Source organism: Macaca nemestrina, chromosome 5, assembly GCF_043159975.1.
Source record: "Macaca nemestrina isolate mMacNem1 chromosome 5, mMacNem.hap1, whole genome shotgun sequence".
Lineage (NCBI taxonomy): Eukaryota > Metazoa > Chordata > Mammalia > Primates > Cercopithecidae > Macaca > Macaca nemestrina.
The window spans coordinates 102,074,885-102,097,799 of NC_092129.1; the positions used below are offsets into that span (position 1 = coordinate 102,074,885).

The following is a 22,915-nucleotide window of genomic DNA, read 5'->3' on the forward strand; positions in this document are numbered from 1 at the left end:
CTTCTGTGTTGCTCACTGTGGGAGCTGGAGGCTGGAGCTGTTCCTATTCAGCCATCTTGGGTGCCCCTCACAATATTCTTAAATAGACTAATTATAAATTATCTATTTTTAAATAGAATATAAGTCAAAATGGAGCTAATTAGATGTATATTGTAATGAAAATTTTAGATTGTGTTTGTACTTTTTTTTATTTAATGGAATATTTCATGGTTTAACTTTCAATGAGAGTTAAAAAAAGTTTACTTTGTATACCGGTCAAACTGGTATTTTTGACCAAAGAATAATAGTGAAAAGCAAAATCAAAGAAAATACAAATAAAATCTCATTTTTCCCAAAAAAAAAGTATATATTTCAAGATATCAAAATCAGATTGAAAATGTTTAAATTTTTAAATAAATACATTAATTTAAAATGTTAAATTTATAAAATCTAGTTCTCCTTTTAAGATATGTAGTGTTGGTATGTATACATGAATTTTCATATACCTACAACTAACTCAGTTAACTAATATCAGAGGAAACAAAGCTTTGAATTTTTCAGGTGAAAGGAATTACTAGTATTCGTAGATGGATATATCCCAATTTATGATATATCAATAAATGTGTAAGCGTTTTCACAAATGGAAATATTTATATTAACTTTGCAAATCATACGCCCCTTAGATACCTAATATGAACAGGATTTTGAGCACCAGCAAACCATCTTACCTTAGGAGATGAAATCATCATAAAAGCCAACACTTACCAAGCTCTCACTATATGCTGCACACTCTAAGTGCTTACCAAGATGAAAGTCATTTGATCCTCAATTATATCAACCCTTTGAAATTGCTACTGTTACCATCCCCATCTTACCCAGGAGGCAAGAGAAATTTAAACTGAGGGATTAGTTGACACAGGGTCCTAAAGCTGGTGGCACAGTCTAACCCAAATATGCTCTTAACTGACACTAGACTGCCTCTCAGGTGCTATTTTGTTGCGTGCTCATAGGCTAGAAAACAGTTCAACAAAGAATTCAGTGTTTGTGTGTTTTGCAAAGATGTCTTCACCATAATAGGTTTTAAAAGCATGTATATAGACAGGCACATATAATAAGCTGTCATTTCTGTGGACCCTAATGTGTTTCTTTCATTATATAATATGTCATTATTTTTTAGATTAAATGAAAAGTATCCAGTCCTTTATGAAGACTTCATTAAATGTTATCTAGTCCTCCTTGCTTTCCAATTAAAATAAATTATTTTAAAGTAGATTAAACTTTACTTGGACCAGGAGATTGGGGTGGAGTAGAGCTTTAGGCAGAGTCAGGGGCTTAGAAAGCTGAATGTTTATTGCAAAAAGTTTACACACTCATGTGCATGTAAGTAATTTTTCAATCAGTACAGTGTAGAAGCACTATCATATGAAGGAGTCTGGAAAAAAGAGAAGGGGAGAGCTCTGTGCACAAGAGGACTGGTTATTACTAATTGAAAGTCTGAAGACATACATATATATATATATATTTTTTTTTTTTTTTGAGATAGTGTCTCACTCTTCACTCAGGCTGGAGTGCAGTGGCACGATCCTGGCTCACTGCAACCATCTGCCTCCCGGGTTCAAGCAGTTCTCCCACTTCAGCCTCCTGAGTAGCTGGGACCACAGGTGTGTACCACCATGCCCGGCTAATTTTTGTATTTTTTTAGTAGAGACAGGGTGTCACCCTGTTGGCCATGGCTGGTCTGGAACTCCTGACCTCAAGTGATCCACCTGCCTTGGCCTCCCAAAGTGCTGGGATTACAGGCATGAGCCATCGTACCCAGCCCTGAAGATATATTTCTAATGAATGTAAGAGAATTTCTGTAAATAAACCTATAGGTAATTAGACAATATACTTTAAAATTTTTTATCAGATAATCTAGGGATGTAAAATTTGAAATTAATTTGTGCTTCTGTGCATTTGATTCAATCTGGAGATATGCTATAAGTATCTCTGAAATCTTGACAAGTGTAGCATAATCTAAGTTTATGCATTAAATTGCTTTATTTTACATATATTTGTGACCTTATATATGTTTCAAAATTTTTACTGTTTTATTTTTATAGATTTAGGGGGTAGAAGTGCAGATTTCTTACAGGCATATATTGCATAGTGGTGAAGTCTGGCCTTTTAGGGTAACCACTACCCAAATAATGAACGCTGTACCTGGTAGGTAATTTTTTAGCCCTCACTGCCTCCCACCCTGCCACCTTTTATAGTCTCCAGTGTCTGTTATTCCAGTCTGTATATACATATGTACTCATTGTTTAGCTCCCACTTATAAGTGAGAACATGTGGAGTTTTACTTTGTTTCTGAGTTATTTCACTTGGGATAATGGCCTCCAGTTCCATCCATGTTGCTTTAAAACATGCTTTTATTCTCTTCTATGGATGAATAGTGTGTGTTTGTTTGTGTGTGTGTGTGTTTTTTTGATACAGTATATTTTCCTTTCAATCCTAGTAGTGGAATTGCTGGATGAAATGGTTCTCTTTTTAGGTCTCGAGAAATGTCCATACTGTTTTCCATAATGATTTTACTAATTTGTACTCCCACCGACAGTATACAAGTGTTCCCTTTTCTCCACATCCTCACTAACATCTGCTGTTTATTAACTTTCTAATAACCCTTATGACTGGTGTAAGATGGTACCTCATTGTGGTTTTAATTTGCATTTATTCGGTGATTAGTGATGTTGAGCATTTTTTCATATTTTTTGGCCACTTGTATGTCTTTTGAAAAATGTGTGTTCATGTCCTTTGCCCACTTTTTAATGGGGTTATTTAAGTCCCATTTGTTTATTTTTGGTTTTGTTGCATTTGCTTTTGGGGAGTTGGACATAAATCCTTTCCTGGGCCAGTGTTCAGAAGAGTTTTTCTTAGAAATTTTTCTAGGATTTTTATAGTTTCAGGTCTTAGATCTTTAATGCATCTTGAGTTTATTTTTATATAAGGTGAGAAGTGTGAGTTCAGTTTCGTTCTTTTGCACATGACAGTCCATTTTTCCCAGCACTGTTTATTGAATAGGGTGTCCTTTCCCTAGTGTATATTTTTGTTGACTTTGTCCAAGATCAGTTGATTGTAGGCATGTGGCTTAATTTCTGGGTTCTCTATTCTGTTACATTGATCTATGTGTCTATTTTTATCAGTACCATGCTGTTTTGGCTGCTATAGCCTTGTAGTACAATTTGAAGTCAGGTAATGTGATACCTCCAACTTTGTTCTTTTTGCTTAGGACTGCTTTGGCTATTCGGCGTCTTTTTTGGTTCCATATGAATTATAGGGTTGGTTTTTCTAATTCTGTAAAAAGTGACTTTGGTAATTTGATAGGAATTGAATTGAATTTGTAGATAGCTTTGGACAGTATGGTCTTTTTAACTATACTGATCCTTCCAGTCTATGCACGTGGGATGTTTTTCCATTTGTTTGTGTCACGGTTTTCTTTGTCAGTGTTTTGTAGTTCTCCTGGTACACATCCTTCACCTTCTTGCTTAAATGTATTCCTAGGTAGTTCTTGACTTGGTCCTCAGCGAGATTGTTATTGTTATATAGAAATGCTACTGATTTCTGTAGATTGTGTCCTGAAACTTTACTGAATTCATTTATTAAATCTAAGAGTTTTTTGGTGGAAAATATGTCTTAATAGGTTAAGGAAATGGAAGGGATTCTGAAGAGAAGATATCCCAATTCTTTACCTGCTTTAATATTGGCTGCATCAGCAGCTGGTGATACAGTGGATAAAAATACAGTAGAATTTATGGAGAAAAGGATAAAAAAACTAGAAGCTGATCTGGAGGGCAAAGATGAAGAAGCAAAGAAAAGCCTTCGTACCATGGAACAACAGTTTCAGAAAATGAAGGTAAGTGCTAAGTAGCCTCAGAGATAAATAAAGGTCAGAGATGGACAATGGGGGCTGGCATTTCTTAGGATCTCACTTTAACAAATAGCTATAAACATTCTTTCCCATGAAACCTTTACCACTGGTATCAATAGGTGCAAAAGAAACCAAGTCCATCCTATTTTGGTGTCCTCTTTCAGCAACTTTTCTTTTTATTTCTGACAGAATAATCAAACACAAGATAATCTTTACATCACCTCTCTCAATATTAGAATTAGTGGAAATTAAGTCATGAAAAAGCAGAATAAAACACACTTGATATGTATTCAGTACAAAAGGAAAAAAGAAATTACCATGTTTGAAAATATTTTCACTGAAATTTATCTAGAGAAGGGTAAGGGAATAAGACAGAAGTATGCACTTTAGGAACAGCGGGTAGGGGAGCATCTTCCAGAAATGTCTTACTTTCTGAGTTTTCCATTATTTTGTGAAACAGGAATGAATCAGAAAATACAAGTGCTAGAACAGACCAAGTATGAAACAGGACATATTTAATTTACTTTAAAAAAAATTTTGTAGACCAATAACAGTTATAGATTATTTTTAAAAATTTGTTGAGCACATGGTTTCTGTCAGGAATTCATGCTAGATACTTTCATAAATATCTCTGTTCATCTTGCATAATCCTTCCAAACACCTGTGAGGAGTAGATATTGTTAACACTATTTTGCAGATGAGGGAGCTGAGATGTTCTAGGAAGTTCATCTCAATTCTCCACAGATTTATATTTTGAGAAAAGCGACAAATGAAAGAACATTAGATTCCAGAAAAAGTAGAAGGTTGATAACCGGGAAATAATACAGTGGCCTGGTAATTAAGGTCACATCAAGGAGGTTGGGTTTCTTCCATTCCACCCACTTTTACACATAGATAGATAGACGGATGGATGGATGGATAGATGGATGGATGGATGGATGGATGGATGGATGGATGGATGGATGGATGGATGGATGGATGGATGGATGGTTGGATGGATGGATGGATGGCTGGATGGATGGATGGATGGATGGATGGATGGATGGATGGATGGATGGATAGATAGATAGATAGATAGATAGATAGATAGATAGATAGATAGATAGATAGATAGATAGATAGAGATAGACAGATACAGAGATATAGAGATACAGATCCCTGGTAATATCAATTACCAGCATGGAGTCTAGCAAACAATTAATGATTGTAATTATTATTAGTGTTCCACCAACCAAATAAGACTCTCAGGTATAAACTCCAACCCCCTACTCCACTTTTATATATCTAAATCGAAACACTCTGTTTCTTTTTGCAGCCGCCTGCCCCATCCCACTCCTGCCTTTGCTTACTATTTACCTCTTCCCCTTTTCATTTCTGATTCCCTGTATATACCAAGCATTCGACCAGCTTTGCATATGCTCTTCCTACTTCCAAAACATCCCTGACTCCACCTAACCCTAAATTAACACTCATCTCTCAAGACCGAACATAAATGTGCTGTCTCTGTATAGTCTTCCCACCTTCTGTCAAGCCTCCAGACACTTAGGGCAGCCTCGCCTCCTCTGCACTGACTGCACTATGTTCACAGGCCCATTATTGCACTTATGGGACATTGTAGCTGCTGCCATGTTGCTCTCCTCACCAAGCTGTGAGCTATTTGAAAATAAGAACTGAGTCTTTTTGTTGCTAGAACCTGCATATTGCCTGGCATAAGGTCATAGCTCGGTAAATACCCATTGAATGAATGAGCAAACACTGCTGGTGCCTCTCTCCGTAGGAGAAATTATTTATTTCATTTGCTGAACACTAAACAAAATATTAAAGCTCCAGTATACAAATTCCAGGCCATTTTACTCTCTATGAAATTAATAAATTGATGTTAGAAAGTTGAAAATGTGCTGTTTCCCAAAGACTTCAGTGCCCCCAGTTGTTTTACTGTTTATCCTCAAAGAGTGTGCTGACAGTTTTTATGGAAAAGACTGCATAATAATAGGTTTTGTTGTAAGGTTTAAAATAAATTTTGCAGTGTGTAAGAAAATAGGTAAGTTAATATTTATGAAGCAATTTATCAATTATTAAATTACATAACATATGTCAAGAATACATAATGTTATGCCCTGAAAGAATAGGACTTCAATACCTTTGACTCACTCAAGAAACAGAATTGTAGACATCAGACTGTATAATGAGTACCTGAATAAAGGAGTAGGTAGAACCCAGTAGTGTGCAGGGCTTCAGCAACTAATGAAACGTTTAACAAGTGTTTGGGATTACATGGATTCTTTCCTTCAGATTCAGTATGAACAAAGACTAGAGCAGCAGGACCAGCTACTTGCCTGCAAATTGAATCAACATGACTCTCCGAGAATTAAAGCACTGGAGAAGGAACTTGATGACATTAAGGAAGCCCATCAGATCACTGTAAGAAACCTTGAAGCCGAAATAGACATTCTTAAACATCAGAATGCTGAATTAGACGTCAAGAAAAATGATAAAGATGATAAAGATTTTCAGTCTATAGAATTCCAGGTGGAACAGGCTCATGCGAAAGCTAAATTAGTAAGACTCAATGAAGAACTGGCTGCAAAAAAGAGAGAAATACAAGACCTTTCAAAAACTGTGGAGAGGCTTCAGAAAGAAAGAAGAATGATGCTATCAAATCAGAACTCTAAGGGCAGAGAGGAAATGTCTGCCAAAAGGGCAAAGAAAGATGTTTTGCACTCAAGTAAAGGGAATGCTAACTCCTTCTCTGGAACCCTGGACAGCAAGCTTTACCAACCACATACTTTCACTGATTCCCATGTTTCAGAAGTTTTACAAGAAAACTACAGATTAAAAAATGAGCTAGAGGGATTAATTTCAGAGAAGAATGAGCTGAAGGTGAAATCTGAAGCAGCAATCAATCAATTTGAAAACTCCATGAGAAGGTAAAATGTTAAATTATAAATATTTGTAAAAATAAAAAGATAAAAATTGAAAAATTATAAGATATATTTCCTCCAGATAATTAGTTTGACCCAGAACTGAATTCATAAGTGAATATTAATAAATTATATTACATTGCTGAGCATATATCTGTTTCAGGATAGGGTCTTCTACCTGCTGGTGGCCCAAATTCTGATGTACCTGAACCTCTGTGTCAACCCAAATTGTGTCCTTGGGCTCGCCAGTCTTGCCTTTTGGCGTGTACCCATATGATATTAATAAGCTGACTCACTGGGCTCTTCTAGCAAAGGAATGTCATAGTTCATTATTGCTATAGGCAGATTGCTTTCAGAAAACAGTTATTGTTAAAGCCAGTTGGCAGTCTAAAAGGAAAAGGTCCTCTTTTCAAAAATCACTTTTCAAATTGACCTTGTGATCACATCCATTCATGCCTTAAGGAACTTTATACTCATCCATTTCCTTCTCACAATCTCCATTTGCTATCCACTGTCTCTTTCCTCTGAGTCTTTTGACATCCTCAGATCTTTTTTTCACCTGATCAAATTCCAATCCCGTCTTTCAGTACCCGTTTTTCACAAGTAGTCTTTTATTTCTATCTCACTTCCTCTTAAATATGGCTTTCATCATCACCCCTTTTAAACCTGGTCTCAATAATGACCTTTCCCAGGCCAGTGGCATTTTCTCCATCCTCATTTTCTTCAACAGTGTTGACCACACTACTTCTCCTGAAATGCCTTCCTCCCTTAACCTCTGTGACTTGGCAGTTCTGACCAAAACTCCTTTTCTGTTTCTTTTTCTGAATTCTGACCCTTCTTCCTTCTCCATCCCCAAAAATCTGGCTTTCTACCAGCATTGAGCTCTTGGTTTTCTGTTCATTCTCTATTCTTTCTCCATTGCTAAACTTACCCATTCTTATGGTTTCTATGAACCATGACTTCTAGATTTACTTTTAAAGTTTGTTCTCTTTGCTGAGTTCAGATGTGAAACCTGGAACTATTTATTGGATTGCTTCTCTTGGAATCACCAATACCTCAAGTTTCCTTTTTTTAGCTGTAAATTAGTTCCTCTTCCCAAGCTCCCCTTCCCTGTCTATATTTATTTAAATTACTAGGCCAGCTTTATCTCTGTTATTTCTTGGGTATAAATGTTTCCCGTTTTCCATTCTTCCTTACTTTAATAAACCAGTGCTGCCATTATACAATTTTCCCACTCCAATCTTCCTTCTTTTTTTTAACCTTCCCCAGTCATCTTGCTTAAAAATCATTCATATTCTTTAAATACTCATACACCTGGGTCATTCTGCTCTCCAGTGACTCCCAACTTCCTTAAATATCAAGACTAAATTTCTCTGCCTGGCATCTCAAGTCTCATCACTCTTCTAATACTACTGTACTTACCTAATCTGTCACATTTCCTCATGCCTTTTGCTCATTCTTGTTATAAGTACTACCTTCACATAACATTTCATGGAACTTCCCAGGAAATTGCCTTCTCCTACCCCTAACTCCTACAAAACTTACTAATATGTACCAAGAAAGGATTAATCATACCCAGCCTTGTAGTTCCTTGAGAACTGCTGTAAGATTATGCTTCTTTGCATCCCCACAGCAGTGTGCTGTAGGAGCAGAAGGAGCATGGGAAACACCCAACAAATGCTTATTGACTGGCAGCTATGGCAGTGAGTGAGTCATGTTGTTACCATATGGCAGTCATATTGCTACCAAATGGAAACCTTGTTTCTTAAGTCCTGAATATTATGACAGTAGCATGAAACTGTTTAATAAGAACCACATTCTTTCCAGGAAAGAATTTTAAATTCAGGTTTTCCTATGAATTTTCCTGTACATCATATAAAATTTGTTAATATTGTCAATCTGTTTCTTAGATAAGTCTGGACCTGAGAAGTGAAGAATAAACTTTTCTAGCCCCATATTTCGACTTTTTACTATCATTCAGTTATATGTGCTTTAATTTAGGTTTTTATTCTTTTCCTAGGACCCTAATCACACTGTTTCCATGGAGAAATATTCATATGGTGAAATAAGCAATGGTTAAATTTGTCTGTAGTTGGGAAGCACCATATTAATATAGCAGTTTACTAAAATACATGCTTTAAGTTAAATCCTGTTATTTTCAAAGTCTTTCCAGTAAGAGAGAAAATGTTTATCTGTAGAAAGTGTATCAAATCTTTATTTATAATTTTAACCATTTACTGAACTGCCTCTGAATAAATTTTATCACAGAGACAAATGAATAGTCTCTCACACTTACAGTCCAAATTACTTAATTGCATATTTCAAGCATAATATGTCCTGAGAATTACCATAAAGATTGTCTCATTCTCACAACATGCAACTAGCCCTGGAGTCTCATGCATGGATTGAAAATTGGTTAATGCTGCCTACAAGGCATTGAAGATTCTAAAGGGAACAGCTGTGATTTTCCAGTGAAGCATCTGGGCAAGAAATCTGAGTTTATCTTAAAAGATCAAATGTCAAGTGCTTTACTTTAAATTCAGACAGTTATTTTGGAACCCTAGATTCCCTCAGAAGGCATAGCCTCAGGTTGGGGATAAAGTGGAGATATATCACTATTTCCTCAAGTTTGCCCTTATAAAATTCAGTTAATAATAGCTCATGGATTGGTCCTAAGAACTCGTAGGCAGTAATGTATAAAGCACCTAACACGGTACAGTTAATATTGGTGCCCATTTTCCCTTTTCTTAATTTCCAGGTTTCTTACACTGTTTTTGTGCTAAGTCTGAATTAGAGGTTGAAGAGCCGCTTTTATGTGTGGTTTTCTTTCATTTGCTCTGTAGGGTCAAGGAAGATACTGCAGCATACATTGCATCCCTCAAAGCATCTCATCAGAGAGAAATAGAGAAACTCCTTTGCCAAAATGCAGTAGAAAATTCTTCTTCCAAAGTAACTGAACTAAATCGTAAAATAGCAACTCAAGAGGTAGATGACAAATCTGTTTTATCTTTTGACTTGAATAAATTTGTTTTGACTTTAATGAGATTAAAGTTAACATTGTTTTATTTGGAAATGTTTTAACTTTTTCATCTTGGTGATAGAAATGGGAAACTATTATTGGCCTGATTTCTTTTTTAAAGAAGAAAATATTATATATTTAATTTTTTTAAAGAAGATAATACTATGTATTTAATTTTTTACTTTAAAACTATACCATATAAATGTTTTTTATAGTTTTGTCCCTATACTTCTCAAATAAGTCTTTCTCCAAATTTGTTGTCACAGGTAGTGAGGTATATGTCTAACATGATTAGGACCGTAGTACTTGAACTTGGATGTTGAACTGAGTCTCTAAGTCCCAGCTGACAGTTATCCTTAGACATTCTTCCTGCCCCATGATCTTTTATTTATTGAACAAATGATTCAGATCAATAGACAATCAGGCACTGGAATAAAATAATGAACAGAGAGATACACAGCTCTCGCTCTGATGGAGCATAGTCTTCTAAGAATTATTAAAGGGAATGCTGCCAACTCATCAGCATTTCCTCAAATAAATGTGTGTTTCTTTTTGAATAATAGGTATATCTACTTAGAATATCTATGAGCCTATCTTCTGTACTGTTTGTCTCTTATAAAAATAGCGTTAAAATAGGACTTTTATCTACAATCTACTTTCAAATGGTATATCCAAGAAAATGAAAAGGTGGCAAATCAGCCACCTTTTGGGTTATCAAGTTGAAAAATATATGAATGTTTATTGTGTTCATCTTGTCTGTAGGTTTCAATTTTAAGAAGGAAGCTCAGGGAGAAAAACATCAAGAAAGAATTATCTCACCAAGTATAATTATTTAATACCATCTTAATTAAAAATAAATTCCTTAATTGGGGAAGTTTGAATATGGACTGGCTATTGATACTAAGAAATTACTATAAATTTTCATAGGTATAAAATGTTATGGTTTTGTGAGAAATGCCCTTATTCTAAAGAGATGTATGTTGAAGCATTTGAAGGTTTTGTTTGAGACAGTCTCTTTGTGTCACCCAGGCTGTCTTAGCTCACTGCAACCTCTGCCTCCTAGGTTCAAGCGATTCTCCTGCCTTAGCCTTCCAAGTAGCTGGGATTACAGGTGTGCACCACCATGCCTGGCTAATTTTTATATTTTTGGTAGAGATGGGGTTTCACCATGTTGGCCAGGGTGGTCTCAAACTTCTGACCTCAAGTGATCTGCCCACTTTGGCCTCCCAAAGTGACATTTGAAGTATTTAGGGGCAAAATGTAATGAAGTCTAACTGAACTTCAGATCACTGAGAAAAAAAAGGACTGTTTGACTACATTAATGAAAAATACTTAAAGTGCCTTTCGAAAGTAACAATCCATACAGCCTTACAGAGAACCTCTCTGGCCTTATCCTCCATAGGAATAGGGTGTCAGAAGGCAACTGTAAGCATTCTATCAAGTGATTTTGTAGTAAGGAATAGTCTGGGAGAGGTGGGAAAGGTAGTATTATGATGCCGTAGTGCCATAAATGTTATTTTCCCAGAGTTATAAAAGTAATATTGTAAAGTTGAGTTAAAGAGAAGTCAGCATAGTCTGATCATTAAAAGTACAGCATTAGAGATAAGATAAATTTTTCACAATTTCTCTTAGTTTCTTAATGAAAGTATCTGTACATGTATTTCAGTTTACCTAAAAATATGAGACTGACATTATTTCACAGATATTATGAGGCTTGTGTTATATTTAATCAATAGTTCTTAAATAAAAACTATCACACTTAACTACAGAGTATAAAGATAGTGTTGTCTACTTTTTTCCAAATGTGTAGACTTTCTAGAGCTTTATTTTAAAAGGACTTTTTCTAGTCATGAAAAATGTTCATGTTTATTTTCCCCCCTTTTATTGATATATAATGATTTAGATATTTATGGGATACATGTGAATGTTTGCTACATGCAAAGAATGTGTAATAATCAAGTCAGGGTAACTGGGATTTCTGTCACCTTGAGCATTCATTTTTATGTCTTGGTATCACTTCAAACCCTCTCTTCTAGTTACCTTGAAATACACATAATATTGTTGCTAAGTATAGTCACTCTGGTCTGCTATTAAACATTAGAACTTATTTCATCTATCTAACTGTTTGTTTGTACCCATAACCAACCTCTCTTCATCCTTCCCAACCCCCCACTCCCATCTCTGGTATCTATTGTTCTATTCTCTGTGTTCATGAGATCAAGTTTTTTAGCTCTCATATGTGAGTGAGAACATGCAGTATTTTTCTGTGCCTAGCTTACTTAACATAATGACCTTCAATTCCATCCATTTTGCTACATATGACATTATTTCCTTCTTATTTAAGGCTGAATTGTATTCCATTGGGTATATATGCCACATTTCTTTTCGTCTGTTGATGGGAACTTAGGTTGATTCCATATCTTTACTATTGTGAATAGTGCTGCAATAAACATGCAAGTGCCAGGTGTCCCTTTGATATACAAATTTCTTTTCCTTTGGATAGATACCCAGTAGTGGGATTGCTGGATAATACAGTAATTTTGGTTTTAGTTTTTTGAGAACTCCCTATAATTTTTTTCCATAGTAGTTGTACTAACTTACATTCCCACCAACAGTATATAAGTTTCCTTTTGTGAGTTGGCTTTCTTATATTTTTCAGATAGTGTTCAAGGAGGAGCTTTATTAACTCAGCACTTCTAACAATTTCCTAGGTACTTATAAGACATTTCCAAAGTCAAGTTAATGAGCTGCAGAGTAAACAAGAGTCTCTTGTAGTTTCTCAAGTTCGAGAAGAAATTCTACAGAAAGAGGTAAGAAATAGCCAAAATATTGGGCTAAAATAAGTTTCAAGTTCGCGAAGAAATTCTACAGAAAGAGGCAAGAAATAGCCAAAATATTGGGCTAAAATAAGTTTCTTAGGCATTTCAATCATACTCATATTTATAAATTTTTTATCTAAATGTACAAATAGACATAACCTGAAAGTATCACGTGTCAAGAAAATATTAGTAGCATGCTTATGTAAAATCTGCTTTCCCCAGATGAAGTTCAGATATTAAGTCACTAAGTTGTCTACATTTTATTTGCTGTTGAGATTTTGTGGATAGTGGGGAAAATGGGATGGGAGATGTTTGGGTGTTCTGTTTGTTTTCTTCAGGAGACAATTGAATAGTGAAGGCCGTTTCTGTGTTAAATACTGTCAAGGAGGAAAAATAATTTTTTCCTCAACCCTCATGAGTTTTTAGTTGAGACAGACCCCATAACAAAAGACAGATTAATAAGAGAAAAACAAGTTTATTAACACGTGCAGCACACGATGCGGGAGAAACTGCAACACAAAGTAATTCAAAATGGTGGCTTAGGACTCTCCGAGTTGGTAGCTTTGAAGAGATTTGGATTAGAGATTGTGAGATCAGAGATTGGCAGAGGAAGAGAAAAACATCGATTGGAACAAGTGCAACTGAACAAATTTAAGTACATTGTCCCATATCAAATAATTGTCTTAGTGCTGAGAACAGGTCAATTCAATTAAGCAATTGTGTCTCATTTCAGGAGATATTGCAGGTGTGCTGTCATCAAAGTTAGGCCTCTATATGGTGATTTAATAAGAAGCATTTCTGTGGAAACAAAAGAAAAACAAAAGTTAATGGTAGGAGTAGTCTATATACTAATTTCTGAATCCTAAGAGCAGCTAGTCAAGAGTTCTAGATGTTGATCTCAAAGCATTTTTTACAGTTTGAGTATCTAGTTATAAAGTGTGTGGCCCATGCAGCAATTGGCATGAAAATTGTCCATATATGAGCTGTTGTGGTGATTCTCTGCAGTTTATATCAAGTTATTCAGCTTCAGCTTATTAGGATTTTAGGAAAAGGGCAGTTAAATATTTTAGTGATTCCAAGCCAGGAGGGTAGGAGAAAAATTCGAAATACTAGTTTGGATAATTATTGACAGAAATCTAGACTAGATTACATGTAAATAATAAAACCCCAGAGATAAAGAACAAGGCTAGAATCTGATATCTACAAGGGTGTGTTACAGTTTTCTAATGAAGCACAGTATTTTTCTCTCTGCAGTCACCCTGATTTCTATCAGAGATAATCACAATAAGACCAATTTGTTGGCAAAAATAAGTCTAGTCTCATTAAACTTGGCTTGGTTACTTGCATAAAAAGTGCAGCAAGAATAGTGATTAATCATATAGGCTCTTTTATAAGTCCGTTTTGCTGGAACTTGTCATAAGGATTCTCAGATTGGCCCTTTATTAGCCTCTCCAGGCTAGGAATGCATGCCAAAGGCTTGTCTCAGATTTTTGCCTCTGATACCGATAGATCCAGGTAAATTCTTTTATTTTCTAGAGATCCCCCAAACATTCTGAGGCTCCTGGGCTTGCCAGGAAGTGACATTTCTTACTCATCTGTAAGGAAACCGTGTATATAAGGTACCAAGCCAGTTTTTTCCAAGGGACTTTATTGGCGTCAGAAAGTCAATGTATTTTTTGAAACTGTCTGATTATATCTGATTCGATGCACATTCTGAAATATGATATTCCAGTCAAAGCCTTGGTAATGTAACTGATGTTTCCAGTTGTGTTAAAGAGAACAGATTCTTACTGAACTTATGCAAATACTTACATAGCTATGAAAATAAGAATACTCAACTAATGGTTTCTGGAGAGAGAGAGGGAAAAGAGATAAATATTTCAATTCTGTTTACAAAAGTATAATTTACCAAATTGCTGTAAGCTATGGATAGCTTAAGAGAAAAACTTCTCTTGCAGAATATTAAAGAATCAGCAGTGTTTTAAACAAAGTCCCTAAAAAGAATTCTTCATCAGTTTGTTTAGTCCCATGTAATTAATTCTTGTTCTGCTTGATGTTGGGTTAGCACTTCTATGAACCAATCATTCTTTTTATTAGAATTCTGAAAAATTAGTACCCGGCCAAATGGTATAATCTTGAAGTTATCAGAAACCTGTACTCGTCAGAGTCCTTTCCATGAATCTTTCTGAAGATAAAACACTTCGTATTTATAGTTGCTTACAAAAGCTCTTAGGAAAGTAACAGAGTAAAACAATTAACTCTCTGTGGATGACAAGACTTTAAACTTGCCATGGTTAAACATCTGATGAGAGTTCATTATAATGCACTTGATATGGAAATTTAGTTATTTTTGTGACAATACATTTTAAGATATTAACTAGAATTATTACTGATAACATCATACCAAGGCATACCAGATTTTTAGGAATTGTATACAACTTCTGGAACATTTGTTAATAATATATCCATACAAAAATAACTCAAAGAAGATTAAACATTGTCTTTGTCAGTGATTCCCATACAATTTATCATGTCAAATAAGCCTAATTCCTTTGAATTTATCTGGGAGAAAGAACAGATTCTTTTGAGATTTTCCAGGGCCCTCTGGAACATCCCAAAGCTAGTTTGAGGTCAAAAGAATTTAATATATAATTTGATTTGGGGAAGTTGTCAAAAATGTCAAGAAGTTTAAAACATTTGGTTAAATAGGATCACAGGTCATTATGAAACAATACTTAGTTATCCAAAGTAGATTCTAAAGGCAAATACAGAAAATCGCATAGTGAGAAGACTCAGTTTCCCTAAGTAATCAAAGAACTGATAGAGACCATAGGAAACACAGGAAGTTATTTTACTGAAACACAAAATCTTTGCTTTCTACGTAAATTAACTTAAAGGTAAAGAAAATCTTTTATAATCTCTTATCAAGAGCAGACCAGTGCTCCAAGAAAGCTTTGTTGTTTTAAAAGAGAAAACCAGTTTCTAGTTTTGTCCACTGTACTTCTGACATTAAGGCTTATTTTTAAAACCCTTATAATAAATACATTCTGTTTATCTTCTGCTCAGACACATAAGATATTCATGCATTCTAACTTTCTCTCTCCCTCTTCAAGCTTTCTATATTCATTCATTTTTTTGTTCTTCATTCTGCTTTTTCATTCTAAAACAGTCTGTCATTCTACTTTAGTACAGATTTAATTATTCTTTTTCCTTTAACAAAAACACATCTTCATTCCTCATAACTTTGCTTACCAAAACTACGTATTATTTTTCTTGTATATTTTGCATACAAAGTTGTTTCCCTAATCTTTAGTAGTGTTAAATATATGTATATTAGAACTTTTAATCCTTAGTAACATTAATTTCTTATGAAAACTACAAAGCAGCTATGACCTGTCATATACCAGCATTTTGTAGATTATCATTTCATGATTTCTAGAAGCATATTTTTATAGTTTTTTTTTAATGTGACAATAAGAACAGGTGATTTGTTTCTCTGTAAAAATTAAGAAGCCAAGGTAGATAATCTTACATTCAGCAACATGAGTCTATGAAACATAAGTTAGTGTTTCAGTATATTTGGAAATGATCTAGATATTCAATGAATATTTATTATTTAACTTAGCAAAACCCCAAGGATGTAAGTTATACCGAAAAGATTTGGGTAACTAATTTTTTTCTACAAACATAAAACGATCATTATTGAAGACTATAAATTTTATCCCACTAATATTTACTTAATGTACTTGTTATTAACAATTATGCTTGGATTGCTCATGAAAATTCATAAGCCATTAAACAGCTAGTCATCATCTTATTTTCCTGTTAACTATTTTTACAACACATGCATGTTAGGCAAGGAGCAAAGTTAAATACATGTTTTTCTTTTCCTGCTGTGCTTAATATACATGGAATAATGGATACTGTACTTCGACTTGCAGGTTTGATTTGGGAATGAACTCCTAGGTCTTTAATTTTAAATATCTAGCAGAGATACTTTTTTGACTAGTAAACCCAGGTAGCATAAGGGTTGTATGTCTGCATTATACTTACTGTTGACAACTCTGAAGGCATGCCTATTTTTATTAAGTCAATAATGTTAAACTAATCATATACCAGAATTACCTGAGACACATGAACTTGAAAAGCATTTGGGTTAGTTTCTATATTTCTGAGAGTTTTTGGAATTCTTAATTTATGTAAGTGCTTCTTTTTCTTTAAGCCAATTAAATAGTGCTCTTTTATGAATTACTGTTGACAGTACCATCCAGAGGTAGAAAAAAATATGTATACATATATATACACACACACATAGATGTACGTAAACATAATGCAGAGATCATATAGATTTCATTTTACAGTTTTAGCCATGAGACAGGCACAATAATATAAAACTCACTAATTTTTTTTATATAGAATGAAATTTAATAAATTTCTCTAGCATACACACTTCCCCAAACCACACAGCCCTCAGAGTATCATATAATGAATTCCTTGTCACTTGCTGACCATTTGCTTTTGCAGTTATCACTTAACTGCCTTAATCGTGTACCTAGTGCAAGGGCACTTAGTCAAGAGGATGCAATCTAAAGTATATTTCACACTTCCACTCGCGATGGCAGGTGCTTAGGACATAGATGAATTCACCTAGTAAAAGGGTTGTCTTTTTTCTTTCTTTTTTTTTTTTTAATTATACTTTAAGTTCTAGGGTACATGAGCACAACGTGCAGGTTTGTTACATATATATATACATATGCCATGTTGGTGTGCTGCACCCATTAACTCATCATTTACATTAGGTATATCTCCTAATGCTATCCCTCCCCGCTACCCCCTCCCCACTATAGGACCCGGTGTGTGATGCTCCCCTTCCTGTGTCCAAGTGATCTCATTGTTCAGTTCCCACCTATGAGTGAGAACATGTGGTATTTGATTTTCTGTTCTTGTGATAGTTTGCTGAGAATGATGGTTTCCAGCTGCATCCATGTCCCTACAAAGGACACAAACTCATCCTTTTTTATGGCTGCATAGTATTCCATCATGTATATGTGCCACATTTTCTTAATCCAGTCTGTCACTGATGGACATTTGGGTTGATTCCAAGTCTTTGCTATTGTGAATAGTGCTGCAATAAACATACATGTGCATGTGTCTTTATAGCAGCATGATTTATAATCCTTTGGGTATATACCCAGTAATGGGATGGCTGGATCAAATGGTATTTCTAGATCCTTGAGGAATCGCCATACTGTTTTCCACAATGGTTGAACTAGTTTAAAATCCCACCAACAGTGTAAAAGTGTTCCTGTTTCTCTGCATCTTCTCCAACACCTGTTGTTTCCTGACTTTTTAATGATGGCCATTCTAACTGGTGTGACATGGTATCTCATTGTGGTTTTGATTTGCATTTCTCTGATGGCAAGTGATGATGAGCATTTTTTCATGTGTTGGCTGTATGAATATCTTCTTTTGAGAAATGTCTGTTCATATCCTTTATCCACTTTTTGATAGGGTTGTTTTTTTCTTGTAAATTTGTTTGAGTTCTTTGTAAGTTCTGGATATTAGCCCTTTGTCAAATGAGTAGATTGCAAAAATTTTCTCCCATTCTGTAGGTTGCCTGTTCACTCTGATGGTAGTTTCTTTTGCTGTGCAGAAGCTCTTTAGTTTAATTAGATCCCATTTGTCAATTTTGGCTTTTCTTGCTGTTGCTTTTGGTGTTTTAGACATGAAGTCCTTGCCCATGCCTATGTCCTGAATGATGTTACCTAGGTTTTCTTCTAGCGTTTTTATAGTATTAGGTCTAACATTTAAGTCTCTAATCCATCTTGAATTAATTTTCCTATAAGGAATAAGGAAAGGATCCAGTTTCAGCTTTCTACAATGGCTAGTCAGTTTTCCCAGCATCATTTATTAAATAGGGAATCCTTTCCCCATTTCTTGTTTTTCTCAGGTTTGTCAAAGATCAGATGGCTATAGATGTGTGGTATTATTTCTGAGGGCTCTGTTCTGTTCCATTGGTCTATATCTCTGTTTTGGTACCAGTACTGTGCTGTTTTGGTTACTGTAGCCTTGTAGTATAGTTTGAAGTCAGGTAGTGTGATGCCTCCAGCTTTGTTGTTTTGACTTAGGATTGTCTTGGCAATGCAGGGTCTTTTTTGGTTCCATATGAACTTTAAAGTGGTTTTTTCCATTTCTGTGAAGAAAGTCATTGGTAGCTTGATGGGGATGGCATTGAATCTATAAATTACCTTGGGCAGTATGGCCATTTTCACGATATTGATTCTTCCTATCCATGAGCATGGTATGTTCTTTCATTTGTTTGTGTCTTCTTTTATTTCACTGAGCAGTGGTTTGTAGTTCTCCTTGAAGAGGTGGTTTACATCCCTCGTAAGTTGGATTCCTAGGTATTTTATTCTCTTTGAAGCAATTGTGAATGGAAGTTCATTCCTGATTTGGCTCTCTGTCTGTTACTGGTGTATAAGAATGTTAGTGATTTTTGCACATTGATTTTCTATCCTGAGTCTTTGCTGAAGTTGCTTATCAGCTTAAGGAGATTTCGGGCCGAGATGATGGAGTTTTCTAAATATACAATCATGTCATCTGCAAACAGGGACAATTTGACTTCTTTTCCTATCTGAATACCCTTTATTTCTTTCTCTTGTCTGATTGCCCTAGCCAGAACTTCCAACACTATGTTGAATAGGAGTGGTGAAAGAGGGCATCCCTGTCTTGTGCCAGTTTTCAAAGGGAATGCTTCCAGTTTTGGCCCATTCAGTATGATATTGGCTGTGGGTTTGTCATAAATAGCTCTTATTACTTTGAGATATGTTCATTCAATACCGAATTTATTGAGAGTTTTTTAGCATCAAGGGCTGTTGAATTTTGTCAAAGGCCTTTTCTGCATGTATTGAGATAATCATATGGTTTTTGTCTTTGGTTCTGTTTATATGCTGGATTACGTTTATTGATTTGCGTATGTTGAACCAGCCTTGCATCCCAGGGATGAAGCTCACTTGATCATGGTGGATAAGCTTTTTGATGTGCTGCTGGATTCGGTTTGCCAGTATTTTATTGAGGATTTTTGCATCGGCGTTCGTCAGGGATATTGGTCTAAAATTCTCTTTTTTTGTTGTGTCTCTGCCAGGCTTTGGTATCAGGATGATGTTGGCCTCATAAAATGAGTTAGGGAGGATTCCCTGTTTTTCTGTTGATTGAAATAGTTTCAGAAGGAATGGTACCAGCTCTTCCTTGTACTTCTGGTAGAATGCGGCTGTGAATCCATCTGGTCCTGGACTTTTTTTGGTTGGTAGGCTATTAATTATTGCCTCATTTTCAGAGCCTGCTATTGGTCTATTCAGGGATTCAGCTTCTTCCTGGTTTAGTCTTGGGAGAGTGTAAGTGTCCAGGAAATTATCCATTTCTTCTAGATTTTCTAGTTTATTTGCATAGAGGTGTTTATAGTATTCTCTGATGGTAGTTTGTATTTCTGTGGGGTCGGTGGTGATATCCCCTTTATCATTTTTTATTGTGTCTGTTTGATTCTTCTCTCTTTCTTCTTTATTAGTCTTGCTAGCGGTCTATCAATTTTGTTGATCTTTTCAAAAAACCAACTCCTGGATTCATTGATTTTTTTGGAGGGTTTTTTGTGTCTCTATCTCCTTCAGTTCTGCTCTGATCTTAGTTATTTCTTGCCTTCTGCTAGCTTTTGAATGTGTTTGCTCTTGCTTCTCTAGTTCTTTTAATTGTGATGTTAGGGCATCAATTTTAGATCTTTGCTGCTTTCTCTTGTGGGCATTTAGTGCTGTAAATTTCCCTCTGTGCGATGCTTTAAATGTGTCCCAGAGATTCTGGTATGTTGTATCTTTGTTCTCATTGGTTTCAAAGAACATCTTTATTTCTGCCTTCATTTCGTTATGTACCTAGTAGTCATTCAGGAGCAGGTTGTTCAGTTTCCATGTAGTTGAGCGGTTTTGATTGAGTTTCTTAGTCCTGAGTTCTAGTTTGACTTCACTGTGGTCTGAGAGACAGTTTGTTATAATTTCTGTTCTTGTACATTTTCTGAGGAGTGCTTTACTTCCAATTATGTGGTCAATTTTGGAATAAGTGCCATGTGGTGCTGAGAAGAATGTATATTCTGTTGATTTGGGGTGGAGAGTTCTGTAGATGTCTATTAGGTCCGCCTGGTGCAGAATTGAGTTCAATTCCTGGATATCCTTGTTAACTTTCTGTCTTGTTGATCTGTCTAATGTTGACAGTGGGGTGTTGAAGTCTCCCATTATTATTGTATGGGAGTCTAAGTCTCTTTGTAAGTCTCTAAGGACTTGCTTTATGAATCCAGGTGCTCCTGTATTGGGTGCATATATATTTAGGATAGTTAGCTCTTCCTGATGAATTGATCCCTTTGCCATTATGTAATGGCCTTCTTCGTCTCTTTTGATCTTTGATGGTTTTAAGTCTGTTTTATCAGAGACTAGAATTGCAACTCCTGCTTTTTTGTTGTTGTTTTCCATTTGCTTGGTAGATCTTCCTCCATGCCTTTATTTTGAGCCTATGTGTGTCTTCAACTTTGGTGAATATGACAATTATGTGTCTTGGAGTTGCTCTTCTCGAGGAGTATCTTTGTGGCATTCTCTGTATTTCCTGAATTTGAATGTTGGCCTGCCTTACTAGGCTGGGGAAGTTCTCCTGGATGATATCCTGCAGAGTGTTTTCCAACTTGGTTCCATTTTCCCTGTCATTTTCAGGCACACCAATAAGACGTATATTTGGTCTTTTCACATAATCCCATAATTCTTGGAGGCTTTATTCATTTCTTTTTACTCTTTTTTCTCCACATTTATCTTCTCGCTTCATTTCATTCATTTAATCTTCAATCACTGATACTCTTTCTTCCAGTTGATCAAGTCTTTACTAAAGCTTGTGCATTTGTCACGTAGTTCTCGTGTTATGGTTTTCATCTCTATCAGTTATTTTAAGGTCTTCTCTGCATTGATTATTCTAGTTATCCCTTCATTCATTCTTTTTTCAAGGTTTTTAGTTTCTTTGCACTGGTTACGTAGTTCCTCCTTTAGCTCTGAGAAGTTTGATTGACTGAAGCCTTCTTCTCTCAACTCGTCAAAGTCATTCTCCGTCCAGCTTTGTTCCGTTGCTGGTGATGAGCTGCGTTCCTTTGGAGGGGGAGATGCGCTCTGATTTTTTGAATTTCCAGCTTTTCTGCACTGCTTTTTCCCCATCTTTGTGGTTTTATCTGCCTTTTGTCTTTGATGATGGTGACGTACTGATGGGGTTTTGGTATGGGTGTCCTTTCTGTTTGTTTTCCTTCTGACAGTCAGTACCCTCAGCTGTAGGTCTGTTGGAGTTTGCTTGAGGTCCACTGCAGACTCTCTTTGCCTGGGTATCAGCAGTGGAGGCTGCTGAAGGTAAAGTATTGCTGAACAGCGAGTGTTGCTGTCTGATTTTCGCTCTGGAAGCTTCATCTCAGGGGTGTACCCCACCATGTGAGGTGTGAGGTGTCGGTCTGCACCTAGTGGAGGATGTCTCCCAGTTAGGCTACTCTGGGGTCAGGGACCCACTTGAGCAGGCAGTCTGTCTGTTGTCAGATCTCAACCTCCATGCTGGAAGATCCACTGCTCTCTTCAAAGCTATCAGACAGGGGTATTTACCTCTGCCGAGGTTTCTGCTGCTTTTTGTTTAGCTATGCCCTGTCCCCAGAGGTGGAGTCTACAGAGGCAGGCCAGCCTCCTTGATCTGTGGTGGGCTCCACCCAGTTTGAGCTTCCCTATGGCTTTGTTTACCCACTTAAGCCTCAGCAATGGCAGGTGCCCCTCCCCCAGCCTTGCTGCTGCATTGCAGTTAGATCTCAGACTACTGTGCTAGCAATGAGGGAGGCTCTGTGGGCATGGGACCCTCCTGGCCAGGTGTGAGATATAGTCTCCTGGTGTGCCATTTACTAAGACCCTTGGTAAAGGGCAGTATTAGGGTGGGAATTACCCAATTTTCCAGGTGTTGTGTGTCTCGGTTTCCCTTGGCTAGGAAAAGGGATTCCCTTTCCCCTTGGGCTTCCCAGGTGAGGAGATGCCTTGCCCTGCATCAGCTCTTGCTGGTTGGGCTGCACCAGCTGACCAGCACTGATTGTCCAGCACTCCCCAGTGAGATGAACCCAGTACCTCAGTTGAAAATGCAGAAATCACCCGTCTTCTGTGTCACTCACGCTGGGAGCTGGAGGCTGGAGCTGTTCCTATTCGGCCATCTAGGGCATTCCCCAAAAACT

At 36.2% G+C, this 22,915-nt stretch overlaps 1 protein-coding gene across 11 annotated transcripts in view; it reads left to right on the forward strand.

Moving 5' to 3' along the window:
- LOC105495985 (centrosomal protein 162) overlaps positions 1-22,915 on the forward strand; it is a 109,687-nt gene that overhangs the window by 68,368 nt on the left and 18,404 nt on the right. For 10 of the 11 annotated variants that reach the window (XM_071096763.1, XM_024797361.2, XM_011766011.3 and 7 more), the window contains 4 exons: positions 3,659-3,871; positions 6,179-6,813; positions 9,651-9,792; positions 12,538-12,636. In XM_071096763.1, coding sequence (XP_070952864.1) covers positions 3,659-3,871; positions 6,179-6,813; positions 9,651-9,792; positions 12,538-12,636 — 1,089 coding nt within the window. The remainder of the gene's footprint in view (positions 1-3,658; positions 3,872-6,178; positions 6,814-9,650; positions 9,793-12,537; positions 12,637-22,915) is intronic. The other variant, XM_011766021.3, reaches the window with a different exon arrangement.